The 21,579-nt window shown below is 53.5% G+C and overlaps 1 protein-coding gene across 2 annotated transcripts in view; it reads right to left on the reverse strand.

Moving 5' to 3' along the window:
- RALGDS (ral guanine nucleotide dissociation stimulator) overlaps positions 1-21,579 on the reverse strand; it is a 103,324-nt gene that overhangs the window by 56,678 nt on the left and 25,067 nt on the right. Inside the window, exon 1 of one of the 2 annotated variants that reach the window (XM_044992211.1) lies at positions 17,597-17,734. The exons of the other annotated variant lie outside the window; for it this stretch is intronic. Coding sequence (XP_044848146.1) covers positions 17,597-17,692 — 96 coding nt within the window. The 5' untranslated portion in view covers positions 17,693-17,734. Of the gene's footprint in view, positions 1-17,596; positions 17,735-21,579 lie in introns of those variants that run through there. 2 annotated transcript variants of the gene reach the window in all.

Consider the following 21,579-nt stretch of genomic DNA (forward strand, 5'->3'; position numbering starts at 1 on the left):
GGAGGTCCCAGATCCTGAAGTCAAATGACTGCACAAGAATCTCAGGGTTCATTAAAAACTGACTGTTTCTAGTCCCCATGGTTGCAGACGAAAGCTTGAAAGTGTGACCCGAGTGCTCCCTGAAGGCTCGGGATCCAAATGAAAAGAACTCAAAATGAATTTTTTAAGCCAATCTCATGATTTTTGGGGCCTGACTCATGGTTTTTGACTACCTGGGGTTGCTGACACGTCGGATGTTGACCTTATGTCTGGGATTTGCATTGGGAACAAAACTGAGAACAGCTCAGTGCTTGAATTATGGGGAGCCTGGGCCCACCTCACTTCTGCCTTATGGCCCCCTTCCTTCTCCCTATTGTTTAAATTGAAGCAAGCCACTTGCCAGTCAGGACCCCCCTATTGTTTCCCCATAATTCAAGCACTGGGCTGCTGGCTCTTGGCCGTCTGTCAGAAGCAGGGTCTGGGGTTTTCTTCAAGAGTCCAGGAGCAGGACTTTTGCCTCCCACCGTCTGGGGCTACAGAAGTTCACCTCAGTAGAAGGCCTTCAGCAGACAAGCACACACACAGAGCATCCGTTCCTTGCCGCCATCAGAGATCTGGGGAAAGCAGCTTCACTGGCATCGGATCAGGGCCAGATCCAGCCACCGTGGAAGTCAGTGAGACTCTCTCCATTGGCTTCCATGGGCCCAGGAGGAAAGAGGATCCCTCCCCGTTCAGCACTGTAGGATGCCTGTGGAGATCCCCTCCTGCCCGCGGGGGTACGGTGAGTTTTCTAGTGAGCAGTGCTACGTTATTTGACTCTCCGCTCAGCAGATGGATGGGTTGTTTTACTTCCTGCTGAGCAGCCTCAATTGATGGAGCTTTATTGCTTAAATCAATCTGGCAACACTATCTCCTTATCAACAGCTAATTACCACACTGCTCCGTAGGATGCTCTAGCCAGGAGTCCTGTCAGCATTTCCATTACACACACTGGGCTCTGACACTCAGCAGCAAGAATTCACTTGGGGCTGACAGGTATAAGGCACCAGCTTGGAAGTATGCAGCAAATAAGCCCTTTTCTAAGGTCAGACCCCAGCAGGGCACCTGGATTTTCAAACTGGCTCCTCCCATGGATCTGCGGAGTCTGCGGCAAAGCCCCTAGATTGGGGAGTTTGTGGGTGGGGGAAGGGAGGGGCTCTTTGGGGAACCAGAGGGGCAGGGGGATTGGGGTTTGTTATGTTTCCCTGCTCGTTTGGGTAGGGTTTGCTGCGGGGTTGCTAGGGCCTGGATCGTTAACAGCTGTCAGGGGCCCTACGACTGGGGACAGTTTTTCTGAGGGCTGCAGCAAAATTAATCCAATAACTAAGGGGCTGGACTGGCAAATCCAGCCACTGGAGTCTTATCCCCGCAGAAAAGGCCTCCCCTGCCTTGGTGGAACCACCATGGAGCACGGGGGGAGCGGGGAGTTTGGGCCCGTGGCCCAGCCATCCCTTACCCTCTCAGCTGAGACTCACCGGAGCCACTGTTTAAGCCATCCATGTACCAAGGGGAAAGAGAACCCCTGGATTTCAGCTGCTCGGATCTGGATCTTTGTGTCCCCATGCAGGGTGCAACAGAGACTGTTCTTAAGTTCCTAGCCCCACACAGGCCTGGGTGACTGCAGGGGCTGGAGTCCCAAGGGGCGTGGCAGGGGAATGGCCAGTGAATCTGTGTATTGCAGCTGCTCGTGGCTGTTCTATTCAACCAGCCATAAACGACACTGAGAATCACACTTCTTTCTGTATGTATTGGCAGTCTCTAACTTCACTTTCCGTTCTGGAAATTAAGCATTTCGTACAGCGGATCTCAGATGAAAAGAGAAAAACAAACCCAGAGCTGTGCAGATAAAAACTGAGAGGTGTGGGGGAAGGAAGGATGAGCAGAGAGAGGTTGTTTTAAGTTATCTTGAACTCAAATCCTAGAGCCTGACAGGCTGGCTGCACAAACCCCCTTCACTCAGTCTGCCAGCGGTAAAGAGGATGTTGGTGTGCATCTGTTTCCCTGTTGCTAGGATCGCAGCTAGATGCTGCTGAGATTGTCACACTGTTCAGTTCCAGGTATCTTCCCAACAGCTTCTGTACATCTCCAAATCAAGGGCCCCTTCCTGCAAACTGCAAAGGGGGCTTGGGCTGGGGAGAGTAGGCAGGGTCTGGCCCCCAAATTAGAAAAAGCACAGTGCACCCCAAACTGGATTGGGGATTCCATGCTGTGTCATGGACCAGGACCCCACTGTGTTAGGTTCTGTACAGACACAGGGCAAAAGCCACAAAGAGCTTACAGTCTCACATGACTCCAGGAGCTGGGGCTTTAGGAAAAACGGCACATGTTGCAAGAGTTGGCTACACTGCGGAGAGTTCCTGCGTCTTGTGCTAGAGCAGTGGTTCTCAAACTTTTTTTTTTTTTTTACGACCACTTGAAAATTGCTGAGGGTCTCAGAGACCACTTGCTGATCTTTCCAAATGTTGTTTGTACCGTTAGCTAACTATTGTAAAGCGCTTTAGATAAAAGCCTTATATAAAAAAGGTTATAATAATTAACTTTTTTTGTTCTACAAATAAGAGCAAACAACTCATATTTTAATATCAGTCGTCTTACCTTTCTAATGCAATGGATGTGCCCTCTCTCCCCTGAGCTGGGGCTGGGAAGAAGGGGGTCTCTCCCCCACCACAGCAGCCACAGAGCTGAGGCTGGGAAGGAGGGCCGTCTCTCCTCGCCAGCCACAGCCTTGGAACTGGGGAAAGTCGCCTCTTTCTCTGGCCGCCGCAGCCCTGCACACCCCAAATTCCCCCCACCCCCTCTTCTCACCCCACTGCCCCCTCTCACCTATTCCCCCCAAGGCCACCACCTCACCTTACATGTGTGTCTTCTCCATTCATCCTCTTGTGTGCGGCCGCCCAGGCACGCACCTCAGAGGGAACTACCCATGGACCAGTGGTGGTCCACGGACCACAGTTTGAGAACCTCTGTGCTAGAGCATCTTGGCATGACAGAGTGTGCTAAAGGGCTTGTGAATAGACCCGCACTGGACGGGAGCTGAAATTCTGCATTTGGTAAGGGTGAGGTGTGACCAAGGTTTTCAGCAGAGGCATCAATACTGAAAATGCATGAGAGTAAAATCCAACAGGTTATACTATTCGATAATGACAAAGAGTTGAATCATGCCATCCTCTACACAGGGGGAGTAGCATTTTATTATGCAAGCAGTCACGCTGAAATTAAGAGGCTCGCTGAGTCATGAGGTGCTGCTCGATGTGAGTAAGACCGGCAGCAGTAGGCCCGGAGGCCCCCGTTCAGGAAAGCATTCCTTTCCAGGACAGCACTTAAGAATGCGCTAAAAGCTAAACACATGCTTGTATGTTGTCCTGAGTCATGGCCGTGATGTGCAGCACTTCTATAGCATCATCTGGATCTCAGAGCCCATTAGAAAGGAGGTGTATCTGTTTTATAGGTGGGGAAACTGAAGCACAGAAAGATTTGGTACCATGGCCAAGGCCCTATAGTGAATCAATAGCAGAGCTTAGAACAGAACACAGGTGTCTTGACTGATAGTCCAGATGCCCTATGCATTACGAGAGATAAGATATGCCCTACTCGAGGCTATATTTCCATTAACAGGTTCTGTCGACACCATAAACCACAAGAGCAGAGCTGGAGGCATCAAGATGAGCTGCGAGCACAACACAAGTCTCTTTGTAAGGCCAGCAGCTTCTGTTTCACCCCAACCAAGACCCTTAGATGCAAGCCCCGTTTACCCAAACTTCAACATTATCACCCCGTCTCTGCCACTCCTCTCTCCCCAGGGGAGCACGGCTGTGGCCTGTGATTTTTATTGTCACAACAGGGAGAAGGTAGCCCCTGGGTCCGACCTCCCGGAAGAGTGAATGGCCGTGGTTTTAGAGGATGTCACCCCAATGTGTAATGATGGGGCTTAATTAATCGCATGGCAAACCCCGTTCCCCACTGAGGCCATCTGAGTGAGGATGAGCCACAGTTCAGAAATCGAAGCTGAGCTGCATGGAGTAGCAGAGGGAAGGCATCAGACGCCAGGGAAGCACCATTCCTTCCCTGCACTCCTCTTGCTCTAGCAGGGTAGTAATTAGCTGCTGGCCCCTACCCATATCACATTACTGTCCTCTCCCTTTGCCAGCTCAGTGTGACGGCTGGTGCATTGGGGGAGGGAGAGTTCAGCCTTGGCCACTTCCCCTCCCACATGGTAGATGGGGGGAGAAAGGAGAAAGTGCCCAGCCCCAGGATCCAAGACCCATGAAGGCCATGCAGCAGTGTACGGAGGCTCCTATGCCCTTGTGTGGCGGCTCAGTCCGGGGGCAATCTAGCCCCACATGACTGATTTAAATTACGGCACTTGTTTGAATTGCTACAACAAACCACATCAGTCAATACATTGACTTGACTCTTTTTTTTTTTTTAAAGGCACCCACCCACCGTCCTCGTCACATGTACACACAGCCTTCCTAGCGCGCCCTACGGCAGCCAGTTTTCTAATGGTACCGTCCTAAACCCATCCGCAAACTGACAGCTGACAGCAAACTGTATTGACAGACCCTTATTGAATGAAACTGTTCAGCAGCAGCCAACCGGGTTCCATCAGTCCCACAGCCAGTGCTTAATTTGTGCTCTAGGAGTGGCAGTTCATAGCCCCAGCACCTCTGGGCTTGCTGCATCAGTTACAAATGCAAAAAAAATTGCTTGAACCCCGGCACCTCTTTCATTACAAATTAGGCACTGCCCACAGACAGTTTGCTAAATTATTCTGTCCAGCCGCAGCGCTCAGAAGGGTAACGAATTACAATCAGCGACCATGCGCCCTAACAGGGCTTGATTACGGATCATTCCACGAACTTCAACAGCAGATGCTTTACGGCGTGAGATGACCTAGTGAAGACGTCAGGATGACAAATGAGAGCGGCGAGGGAGAGAAATGAAGAGGCAGAAGCAAGGGAGAGAAGATACCAGCTCAGATGGAATGCGGGGGAGGCAGAGTGATAGAGAAAAGCCACCCCAGACTCCAGGAGCTGCAGAGGAGAAGGCTCTCGCACCAGCAGTAATGGGATAGAGGGACGTCGGGTGCTAGGTGAACAGAATGAACGAGGAGGGAAATACAGTGACAGACACAAGCTTTAGGGTGGAACCATTCACATCAAGTCATGTCCTCAGTTGGTGTAAACTGAGATAGTTCCACTGGAATTACCCTGCCCTACACCAGCTGAGGATCTGGCACGTGGTATTTTACCCACGTTTCAGTCTAATTTTTCCACTGCAACAGTTACCACCAGAAGTGGATAAAACACAGTCATTGATTCTCGTACACTGAAAGCAGGTCGATCAAACAATTGCAGGAAGTGGCAATTCTTTCCCAGGTTGCAGCACACTGACCATTAAAGTTGCTTTAACTGCACCAGTCCCACAGCTTGTGCAATGGCACCCCGCCAGCGCTGCTCATTCAAATGCAATATTGCTACATTACCCCTCCTACAAGGGGAAGCTATTTCTAGGTGCTCAGTGGTGTATGAATGTCCGTCTGCTGGAGCCCAACGGGAGCACCCAACGCCCTCACTCCCAATTTCCCTGGAGCCTCCCAGCCGCAGCTGGAAGATATGGTCTGAGTGATGGAGTCTGGACTGACGGCTCATGGAAAGCGCATGCTCTAGTTGGTATTGGCCTGTGACCCACACGCCAGATAAAGCCGGGAAAGCAGTAGACACACAGCCTGGAGGAAAGAAAAGGAAGTCAGGGCAAAGCACCCTAATGGGGCAGCCTGGCAGGTGCTGGAACAATTTGTATAGTGGGGGTGCTGAGAACCATTGAACCAAACTGAATATGATGAAAACCACTTCAGGCCAGGGGGTCCGGCAGCACCCCCAGCACCTATGCAGCCTGGCCCTGCAATGCCCCTCACCGGGAGGGTCTGCAGCATCTCACCCCATCCCCACACAAACCTGCCATTGGGTCTCTTAGTGGACTGTCATTTAGTGCCAGTGAAAAGTGTTGGCCTCACAGCCCCGGGGTCTGATGTCCTCTGTTACCACCTGGGCAGTTTCACCACGTGCTGTCCCACCCTGATCACATCCCACTGGGGCCAGGGGTGGAGAGAGGTGGCTGACTTGTAGAGGATCCGTTTCCCCACCTGAGGCAAGCTCTGCTTTGGCAAACTTCTCCAGGGTCTCTGAAGGGAAGGCCTGCTCTGAATAAACCGACTGGGCCTACAGCCGGGGAGGGCAAAGACTTCCTGCCTCTAACAGCACAGTATAAACTTCACCAGCCTACACTTCTGGAGAGATCAGACGTTACCCTGGCGTGTGCATGTGATGTAGAGGAAACCAGTGTGAGGGAATTGCTAGGGAGGTGAGGAGCCTGAGACTGCATTGGATAGCGGGATGACTGGGTGTGTGAATGAGGTTTCCATGGCCAAGCACAAAAGGGCACAGGAGATCAGGCCCCAGGAGTAACCCTCGCCTGCATGGTTCCTACCTGACTGACAGACAAGGGAGGGGCAACCCTTGGCCAGCCTGTCACACCAATATAGTCTCATCAAATTGACTGATGCTCACGCTGCCTTCAGTGCGTGTTGCTGGGACTGGCACCGCAGCGACCCTGTGTTACTTATTTATTTCCAGTGATAAATGTACACAAAGAAGCGCCCTTCTGAAAGCTCTCGCTGCCTCCGACACCCACGAACAGGGACGTATAACCAAACCCGGCACCTACCCCCACACAGCCCCCTCGCTTCCTCAGCTAAACGGCACCCAACTCCCACTCACCACACAAGCTATGAGAACACCCCCAAAGCAGGCACCTCCCTCTTCCGAAGCCTGAGCAAAACAATTCTTCCAGGTGGCCAACACACCGGAGCTATTTCAGCCCTCAAGGCTCCAAAGCAGAGGGCCCCTCGCAGAGAGCTCTCTGCCTGCACTCTGGGCAAACAAAGGGTTTGGCTGGGATTATTAATTACATTCCCATTTAATGCGACCGGCCAATGTTTGCAGAGTGCTTTGAAGATGAAAAGCACTGAGAGCCGCGTGGGGTTATTCTTGGCATTTGCTGCTGAGTCGGTTTTTGCTGAGTCTTGAAACCAACGTTAAAGAAAACGGGAGGCCTGTTAAATGAAACACACGTCACCGGCTGGGTTATTCTCAGGGAATAGAGCACAGACAGGCAGGAGAATCTACAATAGGCCTGGCCGACAATGACAATGTTAGGGCAGTCCCCCACTGTTTCTCTGGCACCCACGCAGCCCCACTAGGACGAGCAACCATGGTAACCCTAGTGTAGCCAGCCACGCTGCCATCCAGTCCTGCTCAGAACAGGGTGAGACACCACTCGAAATGCCTACTGCAGGGGCCGTACAGAACACGGGGGGTCTACAATTGTCAGCGTAGACACAGTCCTCATGCCTCGTGGCGCCTAATTCAGCTCTCAGCCTGGCTGGTGCAAACCCAGAGTAACCTCACTGGCTTGACAGAACACCCTCTGGATTTACACCTCTGGATGTGAGAGGAGGATTTGGTCTGGATCACGTCTTCTGTGGTTTCTAGCTTCCTCCAAAGAAACCAGCCCATCCCTCGCGCCACGCCGCAGAAGGGCTTGGTGCTCTGTGCTGAGAGCATGGGGAGAGGGTGTGCTGTTTTGAACGACTGCCATCGCCAGGAAACAGTCCCACTGTTAGCTTGCAGCTCCACCCTCCCGATAACATCTCCAATGCAGGGGCAGTGGAAAAGACACAGCGTGTGAGATAAACATGCCAATGTCTTTGATTCATTGCCGTCAGTCCATTCAAACAGCCTGTGCACTGGCGATTAATCCAAACCCAGGCTAAGCACCAGCCAGGCACATCAGCAAAACGCTTCTGCTCCATTCACGCGTGCACAGCCACAGACAGGGAGGCACTTAATGCTGATGAGGAGGCCAGGAGAGGCAGGCGGGCTGTGTGACAGCTTGGGATGTGCTGCTCCTAGGCAGCAGGCTACTCCCTAAGGCTCTCAGCATCGCAGGGCTATTCCCTTTGGGAAGTTGTTAGCAGTGAGTGTGGGGGGAAGGAGCTGGGTTGGGAGCCCTGGAGAATGAAGTTTGTGACCCAAAAGGGCCATGTGGATGGGTGAGAGGATACAGCAGTGCACTCTCTATGCTCAGTCCCTAAAAGAGAAACCTTCTACATTTCACTCTTCCATGAAAATCTATCAGGTTTTACAGATGGGGAAACTGAGGCACAGAGATGGGCTGAGACTTCCCTAGGGTCACCCAGCAGCAGAAATGAGACTAGAACCTTCTGCTGAGTCGCAATCCAATGCTCCATCCTCTAGGCCACACTGCCTCCCCTGTGCACCAGGCCTCCCTTTTGTGAAAGCTTTTACTTGGGGAGGAGGATTAAACCCCAGTAAAAGGGTATGAGGCTGGCAGTCTGCTCTAGTGGATTGTGCATGCACCTGGAAGTTCAGCCCTTCCGAGTTCTAACCCTGGCTCTGCCTCTGACTCACTGTAGGAACCTGAGCACATCCTCTGTGTGCAAGGGCACAACAGTCTTCCCATCTAGGAGCCTTGCACGGTCTGATTAGCTGATGTTTGAATCTGTCAAGTGCTGTAGACAGTAAATTACTAGCTCATTACAGCTGATCTGAAAGTTCTTTTTGTATGTGCCATAGGACAGTGTTAAACCTAAGAGACCCAGAGCTCGCAGCCCGCTTTTACTCCTAAAGCTCAACTGCACAAAGCACTGAACAATCCAGCACTGGCGTAAAATGGGCCCTAAAATGTCTTTTCCATCCCCTGCCTCTTGGTGCCTGAGCCTGGATCTAAGGTCAAAACTAAGTGGTTACCTTCCAGCTTCCAGAGTGCTGGGGAAAATATATTAAAAGAATAAATCAGCATGTGAAATACTAATTAGCCCATTTGAGTGGAGAATATTTTCTAATATCTTTGAAGTCAAACTTGCTGTGCAGGTAACTACATCACAGAGAGGGAGGGGAACAAAGAGGGACGGACCTTCAGGAACATCTCTGAGTAAGGGGTGGAATTTGGAAAAGCATCCAAGTGACAGAGACACACAAGGACTTGTGCTCCTATGTCACCTAAGGCTTGTTTTCATGGGACAGTTTTACCAGTGATACTGGTATAGTTACCCTGGTATAGTTATACCGCTATAACCCCTTATGATTGCTGCTGTTCTGGTATTAGAGTGGCTGTTTTGATTTTTATTAAACCCCTTCCAAAGCAACATAAGCTAAACAGGGGAAAGGCCCTCTCATATTGGAATAAGTGTGTCCACAGTTATTTTTCTCTGTAACTGCATTATGTAGCGCTTTGATGTGGGTTATATAAATGGCAAGAGGTTGTGTTGCACTGCATTACATTGCAGCATGCTATAGCCAGGAACTGACTGTATACATTGCATTTGAACATGCAGTGCATTGTAATACAACACTGGACTGAGTGTACTGCATTGCTGTACAGGAGTGGATTGATTGCATTGCTTTACAGCATAATGGGGATTTGAACCTATGATCTCAGGCACCAAGTGAGCCAAACCCCTAGGCTGACACACTGTACAGTGCATCGCTCCCTGTAAGAGTGTAACATCAGAATGGGACATATTGCACTGGTCTCTCCTGATCCTGCAGCTTCCAACTGTCTCTCTGGGTGCGGATGTTGCTGGTTCAGTTGGCAAAGCCGTGTAATGTAAAGTGCCATTCGATGAAGCATTTACAAATATGCCAGAGATGCCCCCAAAAGCCTGGGTGCATTGCTTGCAGCAGCCAGTGCATTGATTTCCCCTTCTCGGATCGGCTTTCACAGCTGCTCTTTTGCTGGCAAAGCACTCCAGGTTCTTTAGCAATCCCTCCCGGTTTGCCTTTCTTGCTGTTTTGGGGTGGATTTTGCAATTGTTTCTGCTGAGTCGTGGAAGCAAGAGGCCAAGGGCGTTATCTGAAGCCGGGGTGGGCGAGCCACAGTCAAGCTTCCTGCACAGCTCTGCCAATGCCCCTCGCCCGGACCTACTCACTGTGGTATGTCAGCTCAAGGGTTTGGGTCCCATGGTGCAGGGCACAGGTTCGAGAACCTGCCAAGCTACTGTATAAGCTCAGACACCAGCAGCCTGATCCAAACCCCACGGGAGTTACTGAGAGTCACTTAACACCACGTTCAATGGGCTCTAGTCTAGACTAAACCCTGGGCAGCAGTGAGGTCTTGATACATTAGACAAAAGCACTGGATGACGAGAGGAGGGCCAAACCAATACCTTGCCCCCAGGGCCTCACAGCACTTTGTGTGCTAACCCTCACAAGCCCCTGTGAGGGAGGACGGGGTTACCAAGCCCCATCTTACAGACAGGGAACCTGAGAGGTAAAGTGACCTGCCCACGGTCACACAGCAAGTCAGTGGCAGAACTTGGAGTAGAACCCAGAACTCCTCCCCGCAGATCTGTGCTCCAATTACTAGACAGCTCTTCCTGTGCACCTGGACACTCCCTGCAGGTGAGGGGAGCGCTCCAAATTCTGCTGCCCACTGGCTGGTTTCAGGGCAATGGGGAAGGGCCCCATTCTCAGGGAGAGGCGTTTTTGTGGGTGTGCTGCACCCCAGCCTACAGAAGGACATTGCACAGAGACTGCTTGTTGGGCAGGAGCTTGTTATCACTCAGCAAAGGGCCCCCAGTGCAATTACTTCTGTTTTAAAAACACACAAAGCCAATTGTCCGTCTCCCCCTCGCCTGCGGGAGGGGCGCGTCCTGGACACTGAGCCTGGAGCCAGGCCAGGAGTTCCCATCAGGGCCGGGAAAGGCTTATGACTTTACTGCCAGATGGGCCAACAGCAGCTGCATACCTGGAAAATGATGTCTTCTCCTGGCCCCGAATCACACCAGACGAGATCCTAATCAGAGCCAGAGGCGCAGGCCACAGCAAGGGGCGCCATTTCTCCAGCTGCAGGCAGCCTTTCTGTGTTTCCACGTGAATCTGTCATCCAGCTCTCCTTCTGGTGCCCTCTCCATCTGAGCTCCCACCGAAATCCTTCCGTCCTCCAGACATCCTGGCCAGCTATCCTTCCAATATCCAGCTGACCCGAGCCCGTCTCTGTCTTCCCCTAGTGCCTCTCAATAGTCCTCTCCCTGCCCATCTGGCCTCTTGATACCCTGTACCCATTTGTCCTCAAGAGCTCCTGTCCAGATCCTGCTGTACTCCCGCACGCCTGTCCTTCCCCCTTGATCGACAGCCTGAATCCTTCTCTCCTCCCAAGGGATGCTTGGACAGGCTTATACATCCACTGGAGCCCTCCTGCTTCCCACTGAACAGCCAAGTTCTCATCGTGCTGCAGTGGAACTGCAATAAGCCCCACAATAGGATACAGATGCACTGGGAAAATGCAGCATGTTACCCAAGAGGAGGTTAAACACAGTGGTGCAGACAAAGGACAAAAGTCATGTTTAAACACCTGTCAGCTTGGCACGGCTAACGCACACTTTAGACCTCCTTTTCAAAAACCAAGAGCCGCAGCACTGGGTGCAAAAATACTTCACTAGCCATTCAGTCCAAATACCTGATCTGCAGCCCCCAGTCATGACAACGGTACTCACCAATTAGTCGTGCAATTGCCCAGACCTTCCCCGCCCCCGACTACAGCCCTGGGCTTCCCAGATTTTGAAAATTAGGCCCAGCAACGGTAGTTTTATCGATCCCGTGTTATCAGTAGCTCTCAAAACACTTTACAAAGGAAGGTCAGCATCATCCTCCCCATTTTACAGAGGGGGAAACTGAGGCACAAAGTGACTTGCCCACAGTCACAACAGGAATAGAACCCAGATCTCCTGAAACCCAGGCCAATGCCCTGCTTACCAGCCCACTCTGCCTCTTATGACAAGTGGTCTGTCTAACCATCCATACAGTCAAATATCTATTAGCTGTCTAGGTTCCTCCCTGGCCCCCGTCTCCATCGTATCTCCAGCACTCTCCTCATTGTGGTGTTGGACTCCATTACATCACTCATTCATCACAGACGTGGTAGCAGGCGGATCGATCCCTCGAGCTGATCATGAAAACAATAGGAGCAGGAGCTCTTCTCTGCCTTCTCCTGCAACTGCCCCTTTCACTGGGGTCTCTGAACACTGCACAGCATCTCCCGGCCACAGGAAACACCGTGACCCAGAGGTGATTGGTGCCAGCTAAACAGGCCAGCATGAATGTGCTTGCAACATCCATCCCGAAGGGATGCACAGCGGCGTTGGCTGAGCCTGAACGGAGATGCTCAGGTGGGACAAATTCTCTATGCTGCAAGCTACTGAGATGGGGCGTGAATTAAGGTCCCCACCAACCGACGCGTATCCCCTGAAATACCCTCAGTCGAGCTGGGCTCCTGCATTCTCACCCCATTCCCAGAGCTGCCGAGCAGCATTTCCAGGGCTGCAATGGCAACCGAATCCCAGCTGCGCCCTGGTAGGGAATGACTCCATGGGATGGTCCCCGAATGCCCACTGTGCCAGAGGCTCCCAACGACCTCGTGCTGCGAAGCAACCCAAGCCCGTGTGTAATGAACACGTGCTGCAGCTTGTGCCAAGAGGCCCCAAGGGATGCAAGCTGGCAGGGGTAGAAGTGGAGGCTGCAGGAAATGTCCTGGGATCGGAGTCCAATGCACAATCAAAACTCCAGCACGTTAATCAGGAGGAGCAGATCTCTCACACACACGCTAGCTTGGCTTACCTGAGTGAGCTAACTCCTTTCATCCACACACACAGTGCAGAGTGCCTGCAAGGTGCAGCTGGACAGCCCTGCTGTGCATTCATCTCTGCTCTACCTGCAGATCCCCCGAAATCAGTCAAGTGAATTGGCAGTGATTATTTCTAGTGAACCAGGAGTGCTGTACGTGTTGAAGGTCTGGGATACCCGAGGATGCAGGGGTTGGGCTGCGTGTAGAGAAGCTTGCACAGTACCCAGCAGGGAGACTGAAACTATGTGGAAAGCATCTTTCACCCTAAGACAAACAGGCTCCGCCGTATGTTTCCGGATATCTCTTCACCCATTGCGGAAATGCAGCCAACTCTGGGGTGGAACATGGCAGCCTAAAGCAGCCAGCAAAGACGCCACGTTGCTAACCTGGTGGTATTGGTGCCTAATCAGGGAGGGAGCAGAGAGGTGGAGCTGGGAAGAGGCGCTGCCGGGGTCTGTTGGCAGTGCTATGCTGTTGGCAAAGGGTGCACAGGGCTACGTGTCTCCACTGCAAGATAGCAGAGCCTACAGCAACCACTGTGGGGGGAGTGGGGGGTGAGCATCATCAAGTGCAAGGGAATACGACTCGCTGACATGCCTGGGAGCTTCTGGGAAAGAGCGTCAGGGGGTCAGTGACTCAGCCCCTGGCATTCACACTCTGCTGAGGCAGCGCAGGCTGGGACCTGCAGTGCTGGGGAAGCCGCTGCCTCCCTTTGCGTGAAGTTCATTTTTTATCTCCCCCGCCTGGTCCCTTCAAATTCTCTCTGGCTAGCAGATCAGATCAGGGCTGGAGCCAGCTCACTGCGGTGGAGCCCATGTATTCAATCATTTGCTCATTCATTCTTCCTTCTGCAGCTGGATGAATTTCTGTGCTTGGGAAGTTGAGAACATGATCTCACTGACTAGAGGCACGTCCAGGGAAGGGCAGACACAGGACAAGTTTTCATCCACATAACTTTGCCCAATGCACCACTGTCCTGACCCACAGCATCCCCTGCCCATGCCCCCCGCTCAGCTCTGCCAATGCGCCACTGTCCTGACCCACAACATCCCCTGCTGTCCCACACCCTGGCCCCCACGCAGCTCTGCCAGCGCCCCTCGTGAACTGTGTAGTTTGACTACATGGACAAAGATCCACTGGGGATGAGGAGACCACCTTCCTCTCATGCTTGTAACCTGCAGCAGGATTTGAACGCAGGTCCCTGGAGACTGCACTCCAAGTTGGGCAGGCTTCCACTCCCTGGGCTGGGAAGGGGGTGAAGTTGGTTTGCTGAGCCAGGGGTTAGGGTGAAACAATCACTGCCTGCAATTTTGGGCGGGGAGTGAGAGACCGTGTAAGGTCTTGGGAAATACGTCTCCAAAAGAGTCTGTTTGGGGATCTCCTGGGGGCTGGAGAATGGAGGTCAGAGGGTGCAGAGATCCCCCTCTCCAAATACCCAACGGTCCAGGGGCACCAAAGATTTCCAAACTTGACTCCACTGAGAGAGGCAGCCTGGGAAGCTGAGATTCCTCCTTCAGGGGAAATGTCAAGGCAGGCACCCATGACTGGCTCTCCCCGGGTTAGGTCTCCCAGTCCTGGCACAAGCGGGCGGCTGATGCTGCCAGCTCAGCAACAGAAGATATAAGCATGGGCATGCCGGGAATAATATGCTCAATTTGACCTCCCCCGGGGCAGAGAGCGCGAGTGAGCACTTGAGATTGTTCAAGTGGAGTTTCCGCTTTGGCACATGAGAGATACGGCTCTGGATTTCCCCCCCGGAAGTTTCCACTATGGCGTGAGCGGTGCCAGCCAGCAGAGGAGAAGTATGAAAGGATGCCAGCTCTGCCAGCATATCTGTATGCAACTGCTCCCCGACTTCCCAACAGAGTTAATTCTTCCCAGGCTTGCAGAGGGATGGCAGGGACTCAGACAAGTTTATACACAGCAAGAACGAGCTGGTCTCCAATCTGCAGATGCTAATCCTTCTACTCAAAAGCCGCAGTCTGCTCCCAAGCATTGCCTGCTGACACTCGCCCAGCTGGAATCCAAGTGCTCTCTGCTAGAAGCAGGAAGGCCAAGAAGTTGGAAAATGCCAGCACTGCTTTGCGCATGATGCACAAGAGTGACTCCCTTGGAGTTAGCCTGACACCCTCTGTGTGTATAGCGTTGCCCTGCTTTACGCTGTAACGCTCCTAAGGTAGGAGAGTGGCAGGACAAAGCACAAGCTGTACGCGGAGCTGTACTTGCAATGGGAAAGCTGGGACGGATTCTGTGCTCAGCGATGCTGGTGTAAATCCAGAGCGACTCCTCTTACCTCGGACTCACTCCAATGTAACTGAGAGCAGAATTCGGAATGTTTTCCAGACCTGAGGCCATGGGGAAATGCCCATTAGCCCTTCCATCCTGAACAGCGGAGCTGGTATGTTCACGGACAAACACAGCTCTCTGGTGGAGCCAGGGGCATCCCCAAAACAAGCTCCCCCAGGACCAGGATACACCCCGACCTTCCAGCCAACTAACTGGGCCTCTCACAGTGACTTGGCTGCAGAGACCTGCACATGCTCCAGCAGCTGCAAAGGGGTTAATGGAAACAACTCCTAAAATACAGTGTTTGTGCTCTGAAATAAAAGCAAATTTGACTTTGTGCAGTAAAACCAGGAGCAACATTAACAGGAGAGGCCGTTCCAGAGCAATCCAGGCCAGGGTTTTCCTCTCCTAAACTCAGTGCTGAGAGGCTAGCTCCAGTGAGCATAACGATCCAGTTCAGGCTTTCCTCTCCCTTAGTTTACAATAATCTCTCAGGGAATCCTCTACCTGTCTCGGGGCAGCCCAGCTGAGCTCCCTAGGTAATGCTCCAACAGTCACAGGTAAATCCAGCACCTGCTTTCCCTGCCCAGCAGGAATGAATTCTGGACTCACGACACTTCGGAATCCGGTTACATGACAACAAAACACTCAGCCTGGTTAGGGCTGTCCAAGCCCCTTGGTCCTAAATAGGGTGACCAGCTGTCCTGATATTATTGGGACCATCCCACTATTGGGGCTTTGTCTTATGTAGGGATCTCTTATCCCCCACAGGACCCTAATACCCCCTGCCCATCCCGATTTTTCACACTAGCTACCTGGTCACCCTAGCCTTAAGGAACCTGCCAACACACTGCAGAGAAAGCAAACAGTGAACAGGATGCCAGGAGGCACTACCCTAAGAGATACGGGCAAATCCGGTGCTCAGATACTGCAGCGCTGAGCACAATAGACATGGGAGGGAGAATGAGAGGATAGAAGTGTCAGGACAACGGGACCGCTGGCAGGATCCGGCCCTCTTCGCCCCAGCACTGGAGGAGGGTGCGGGTTGGCTGCACACCTCTCCTCACTCCCTTGAAACACGAGACTCCCTGTCTTACTCCATGCCCCTCCGAGCCGGTCCTGAGAAGCAGGGGCTGCCCCCAAGCCTCAGTCACTGCAGTGGGAGCTGCAAGGTGCTGAGCACCTCCCCATGCACAGCTCGGTTACCTAGCTCCAGCCAGCTGTGCGGCAGCCACGCAGGTATCCTCATTACCACAGCCACAGCAGCCAACCAGCAGCTCCTGGCCAAAGCCCTGGGGTGTATCTAATTGCAGCTGCTGTGCCAGTCACTTTTTATTTATGGAGACACTTTACCAGTCTGCTGAGCAAGGCCTGTTGGGAGTTTCCCACCCTGCTGGGACCAAAACCTGTCGCCTGGGCATGTGGGGGAGGGGAGGCACAAGGGTCTTCTCCTTCTTTGTCTTTTTTGGGTCTCTTTAAAATCACTGCCACCACATGGGACTCACATCAATAAATATAATCACTCAAGCAATAAGTGTGACATCAACATCAATACGTTAATTGCACCGCTGTCAAGAAATTCAGATTTAATGTCCCTGCAACAACCAAACTCCGCCTGCCCCCCTTGGGTATACCCATGATGGGCACAATTCTGCCCCCAGTGAAGCCAGAAGCAGTTTTGTTCCAGACACCAACAGGACCAGGAACTGGGTACCATATGATCACCCAACATGCAGTATGAACAGGGAGACCAGATGCCACCCGCGTGCATCTAAGCCTACGGAAAGAGGGGCAGTGATATCGGGTCGTTGAGCAGTGCAGCGTGTCACATGGCCCAGCGCTGGGTAATCAGGTCTGTAATGTACTCACACATAGGGCAGAGTTAAGGTTGCTGAAGGAACCTTGCCTCTGAATTTCCAGGCATTGGATGCAGCTTTGAGGAGGAGATTCCCAAGTGCACCAAACAGGATTTTTGCACTTAATGGGCCAAATTCCACTCTGAGTTGCACCAGTGGGGTTTGCACCACAGTAATAGCGAGCAGACTAACTCAGAGTGAACTGCTAAACAGCTGGAGAGACAGTGAGTGAAGGTGTAAAACAAAGCCTGTGCAGGAGATTTAAGCGCTGCAGCTGAACGGTGCTTCTGAAATTCCACATCAGAACTGTCCTGCATTGACACATGGCAGCCCACACCGACGGGCTGCCTTGGGGTGACACAGAGATGGGGTTTCACTCGTTGTCCCACCTCACATGACAAACATCCTCTTTTGCTTTGACTGGCGAAATGCATTTAACTTTCTAGAAACATTTCCCCGACCCCTTCCTCCCACATTTGGTCCCCTGGATTTTGGAAGAGCAAGGGACAGCCTGCCGCAAAATACGCCTCTGCAAAGGAGAGACAGACAAACTGTTGCTCAAGGAGATCACACCAGCCCTCGGCAGCTCTAACTTCACCAGAACTTCCCCGTTCCCAGGAACGCTGCTGGTTGGATGGGAGGGTGGGGATCAAAAACCCCTCCCGGCCCCTTATGCCCCATCCCACCCCCTCGACCAGAACACCCCTTCTACTTGCTTTCTCTGTACTCACATCATCATCCTGGACGCTGAGGGGAATATCCAGCATGCACATCTGCATGGGCTGAACCAGAGCCTTCTGCACATTGAACAAAGGTTTTGCCTCCATCTTCCCAGTGCTGGAAGGATTTCTCTCTCCCTCTTTTTCTCTCTCTGTCTCTCTCTTTCCTTCCAATTCTTAGACTAAGAGTAAGTCCAGCCCTGGCAATGAAGTAGATCGAAGCTCTCCCTTTGATCAGCTTTGCCAGCGCATCTTGCCAACAGCTGCTGCTTCTGCTGCACTAAGAGGTCTTATTTCCTTCCTTGCAAATCAAAGAGCCGAGGAGCCACACCAAGAGGCTTTCCGTGTGCGTGTGCAGCCAGCGATGTTCTCGAGATCTGAGAAACAGCCCTTCTCTGCAAGCGTGCCACAACATGCTCCTTTCCCCCAGCCTCTCTTCCTCTCGCTTGGTGTGATCTATGCCGCTAGCTCCTGCTGCCGCTTTGCACCGGCGCGGGGTTTCCAGCCTCATCTACATGCATGGCACTCGCAAACCCCTGTGCATTGTCTCCAAGCCACAACAGGTCCTGCCTGCTGTTGATTTCCTATTAGGATCGAACTGTGTCTGCTGTAGCTACAGCATTTCCCTGTGGTGGTTGTGTCAGGTAGGCAAGCGGTGCTGGAGGAATAGGTGTGCGGGGAGTGCAAACTTCAGCCTTAGCCGCCCCCTTTTCTTTCCTTCTTCCAACCCTCTCTTGTATTGTTTACGGCACCATTTCAGACAAATGCCTCCCTATGCTCACAGGGGCACCAGGAGGCTCAAATAATTAATGCCCGGAGAGCACTGGGAGTTCTTGTGATGGAAGAGCAGTGCATTGCTCATACGGACCAGGTGAGATTCGCAATCATTTCGCTCGTGAAAAGCTTTGCCCCATGGGCCAGGCAATGCCACCCATCAGGGAGCCTGGCCAGCCGCAGAGTCCATTGCATTCTGCCCTGGGTTTGAAATGGGGCTTTGCTGGAGGAGTGTGTGCCCCCACAAGGTCCATCAGCAGTGCCTGGATCGGTGTCAGCGGGGAGCTCTCCCCCACACCGGGAGTTTAGTGTCCCTGCTTCCATGGGTAAGTCCCCCAGCAAACCCTGTCCCTAGGGCTCTTTTGCTCACCAGCATTAGGAGCACAACTCTTGGGTGCAGAGGAGGAAACAGGAGTCTGCTGGGGCGACTGCACTGGCCTCCAGCATCTGGAGACTGGGGACCCAGTGAAACGAGGCTGCTGGTCACCATATGGATTCGTCACAGAACAGGGCCCATGGGGTGTCTCTGCCCAGTATTGTGTCCTCCTTGCCTTTCCTGGGGGATGGGCGCTGGCTGCTCCCCAAGGAAGCGTGGCTCTGCTGCGTTCACCCTTCACTCAGCTCTGCTATTCCCCTGTGCACAGCTCAGCACCTCACCCTGCGGCAGAGAGCTGGCTCCTGCCAGATGGCAAGGCCGCTCGGCGCCAAGTCCCACCAGAAATCAGGCCTGTTCCGTCTGGTGGAAATGGCCGGTCAGAAAGGAGCAGGCCAGTGGGTTCAGGTAACTGGGCCCAGTGAGCAGACGGGGAGTGGTTGGATCCCCTGGGTGCTCTGTGCAGTGCTAGTTCTAGATTCCAGCAGGTACGATTTCAAATGGCTCTGCCAGGTCCCAACAGAGAAGGAGCCACCCTACTAACGAGAGCGACCCTCACAACCAGCCCCCTTCCAGTCTAGTCTCTGCAGACAGGCCAAGGGTGGAGTGGATGGGGAGTGTAAACTCCCATCTCCTGCACCGGTGGCAGAGAGCTGCCCTGCCTCGGCCCGCCCTGACGCTCCTGGACCCTCACCCCGGCATCTCGCAGCAGTGCCAACCTGTGCACATAGAACATTTCGCCTTGGTTGTGCGGAGTGAGAGGTCTTTCAAAGAATATACGCTGGGTATATTCACCAGGGGCTAAGAGAGCCCAATGGCAGCTGGCTGGGGATGCACAGCATGATGGGGAGCAGTGAATGGGAACCCCTCGGCTCTGGGCATCCACAAGGAGGCCTGGATCTCCACTGTCCCTCGTTGGGCAGCAGTCATGACCCTGCTGTTCCAACTCCATCCGGCTGGCCTTGGCCACAGGCCCTGGCCTGGAGCACACGTGGATTTCCCGGGGAGCACAGGCAGGGACCTGTTAGGGTTCACATTCCTCTGCCATTAGGTAACGGGCTGCTCAGTGTTCAGCCTCGGAGCCACCGCAGGCAGCTCCCTTCCTGCCCTCCCCTCATGTGGGTGAGTCACTAGCACGCAAGCCAGAGCTGTCCAAGCCACTGGGCCCGGGCAGGCCTCACACATGCACAGCCTCATGGGGAAAAGCTACAGCCTCCTCTGTGCCACTATCTCTCCGCCAGCCCTGCAGAGATAGCCTGTCCCTGGGCACATGGGAGGGAACTGGTTCCCAGGCTCCAGCTACCCGGAGCTGGGGGCTGTGCCTACTAGAGGCAACGCTGCCTCAAGCACAGCAACACCCCTGTCTAGAGCCTAGTATCATAAACCAGGACACAGCTGGGGGAGGCCGAGAGCCAGAGCCTGCCCTCCATTACACTGTGGTAAATCCGCAGTGCCTCCGCTGAGCTCAGTGGGCCCAGTGTCTGCTGCCCAGGGCCTGCGCCCAGGGCGACAACAGAGAGGGTGGGGTTAAATACCACCTTTGTACCGCACAGTTGCCAACTTTCACGAAGTAAATAAGCACCCCGACTTTCACAATAAGCCAAAGATCAAGCTAATCCCACTTCAAAACAAGGCCAGAACAAGCCAATCCCTAAGAACCCCAACACTCTATGTGACTAGATCCCCCCGGCCTGCAGGCTGGGACTGTGGTGGGCCCGCTGTGCACCCCTGACTCTCTCCCCCCCTTGCCCCCACTTGCTGGGAGCCAATCAAAAAAAGAGAAGCAACAAGTTACAAGCCAAAAACTAGCCAACAAGCAACTCACAAGCCAATAAAGCCAAAAACAAGCCCAATTTCTGCTTTTTTCCCCTGGGTTTGGCACATCTGCCGCCCATGTTTTGGGCCTGGCCAGGGGCCTGCCTGGCTCTCAGAGAGTTAGAGCAGCTCTGAGCAGGGGCGGCTCTAGACCCCAGCGCGCCAAGCAGGCGCGTGGGGCGGCCCTTTCCCGGGGGGGCGGCATTTGGCTCCGGTGGACCTGCTGCAGGCATGACTGCGGCGGGTCCCCTCTTCCTGCGGCTCCGGTTGAGCTCCCGCAGGCATGACTGCGGCTGGACCACCGGAGCCGCGGGACCACAGCACCCGCCGCAGTCATGCCTGCGGCAGGTCCGCTCGTCCCGGGCTCCGGTCGACCTGCCGCAGGCATGCCTGCGGGAGCTCAACCGGAGCCGAGGGAAAAGGGGACCCGCCGTGGGACCGGGGAAGGGCGGCGCAGCGCACCGCGCTGCTTGGGGCAGCCTGATTTCTAGAGCCGCCCCTGGCTCTGAGGTTGCTCTAATGGGAGCTCAGGCTGCCATATGGCTCATGGGCAGCTGAGAATAGCCAGAGCGTTCCAGCCACACCCTCTTCCTCTCTCTAACCATCCCCACTACGCCCTGATGCTGGGGGTTGTGAGGGGACCAGTCTAGAACCCATATGTTCTTCCTACACCAGCCAGGATAGCCCCTTACCCTGTGAGAACACCCGCATGAGGTGATCCACTACCCAAAGGCCACTTTATGCTTAGAGGGGCCCTTAGAGCAATGGGGAATCCGTCCTAAAGGACTGACCCCGGCATCCCTGAGAGGGGAATTTGCCCCCAGCAGTGCCGGGGGAGGGGTTCTCTCATAGGCTTTACCAGCTGGATGGCGCTTAAAGCCTCCAGGGCGAACCAATACCTTCTGCTAGCACCCCCAAGAAAGGGGACCCTTAATGCACCCAATTAGTGCTATGCAACACTCTACCAGAGGGTGGAGTGAGCAATTCCTCCTTGCCCCTGTGCTGATCAGCTCATGCTCTAAAGCAGGAGACC

This window comes from Mauremys mutica, chromosome 18, assembly GCF_020497125.1.
Source record: "Mauremys mutica isolate MM-2020 ecotype Southern chromosome 18, ASM2049712v1, whole genome shotgun sequence".
Classification (NCBI taxonomy): domain Eukaryota; kingdom Metazoa; phylum Chordata; order Testudines; family Geoemydidae; genus Mauremys; species Mauremys mutica.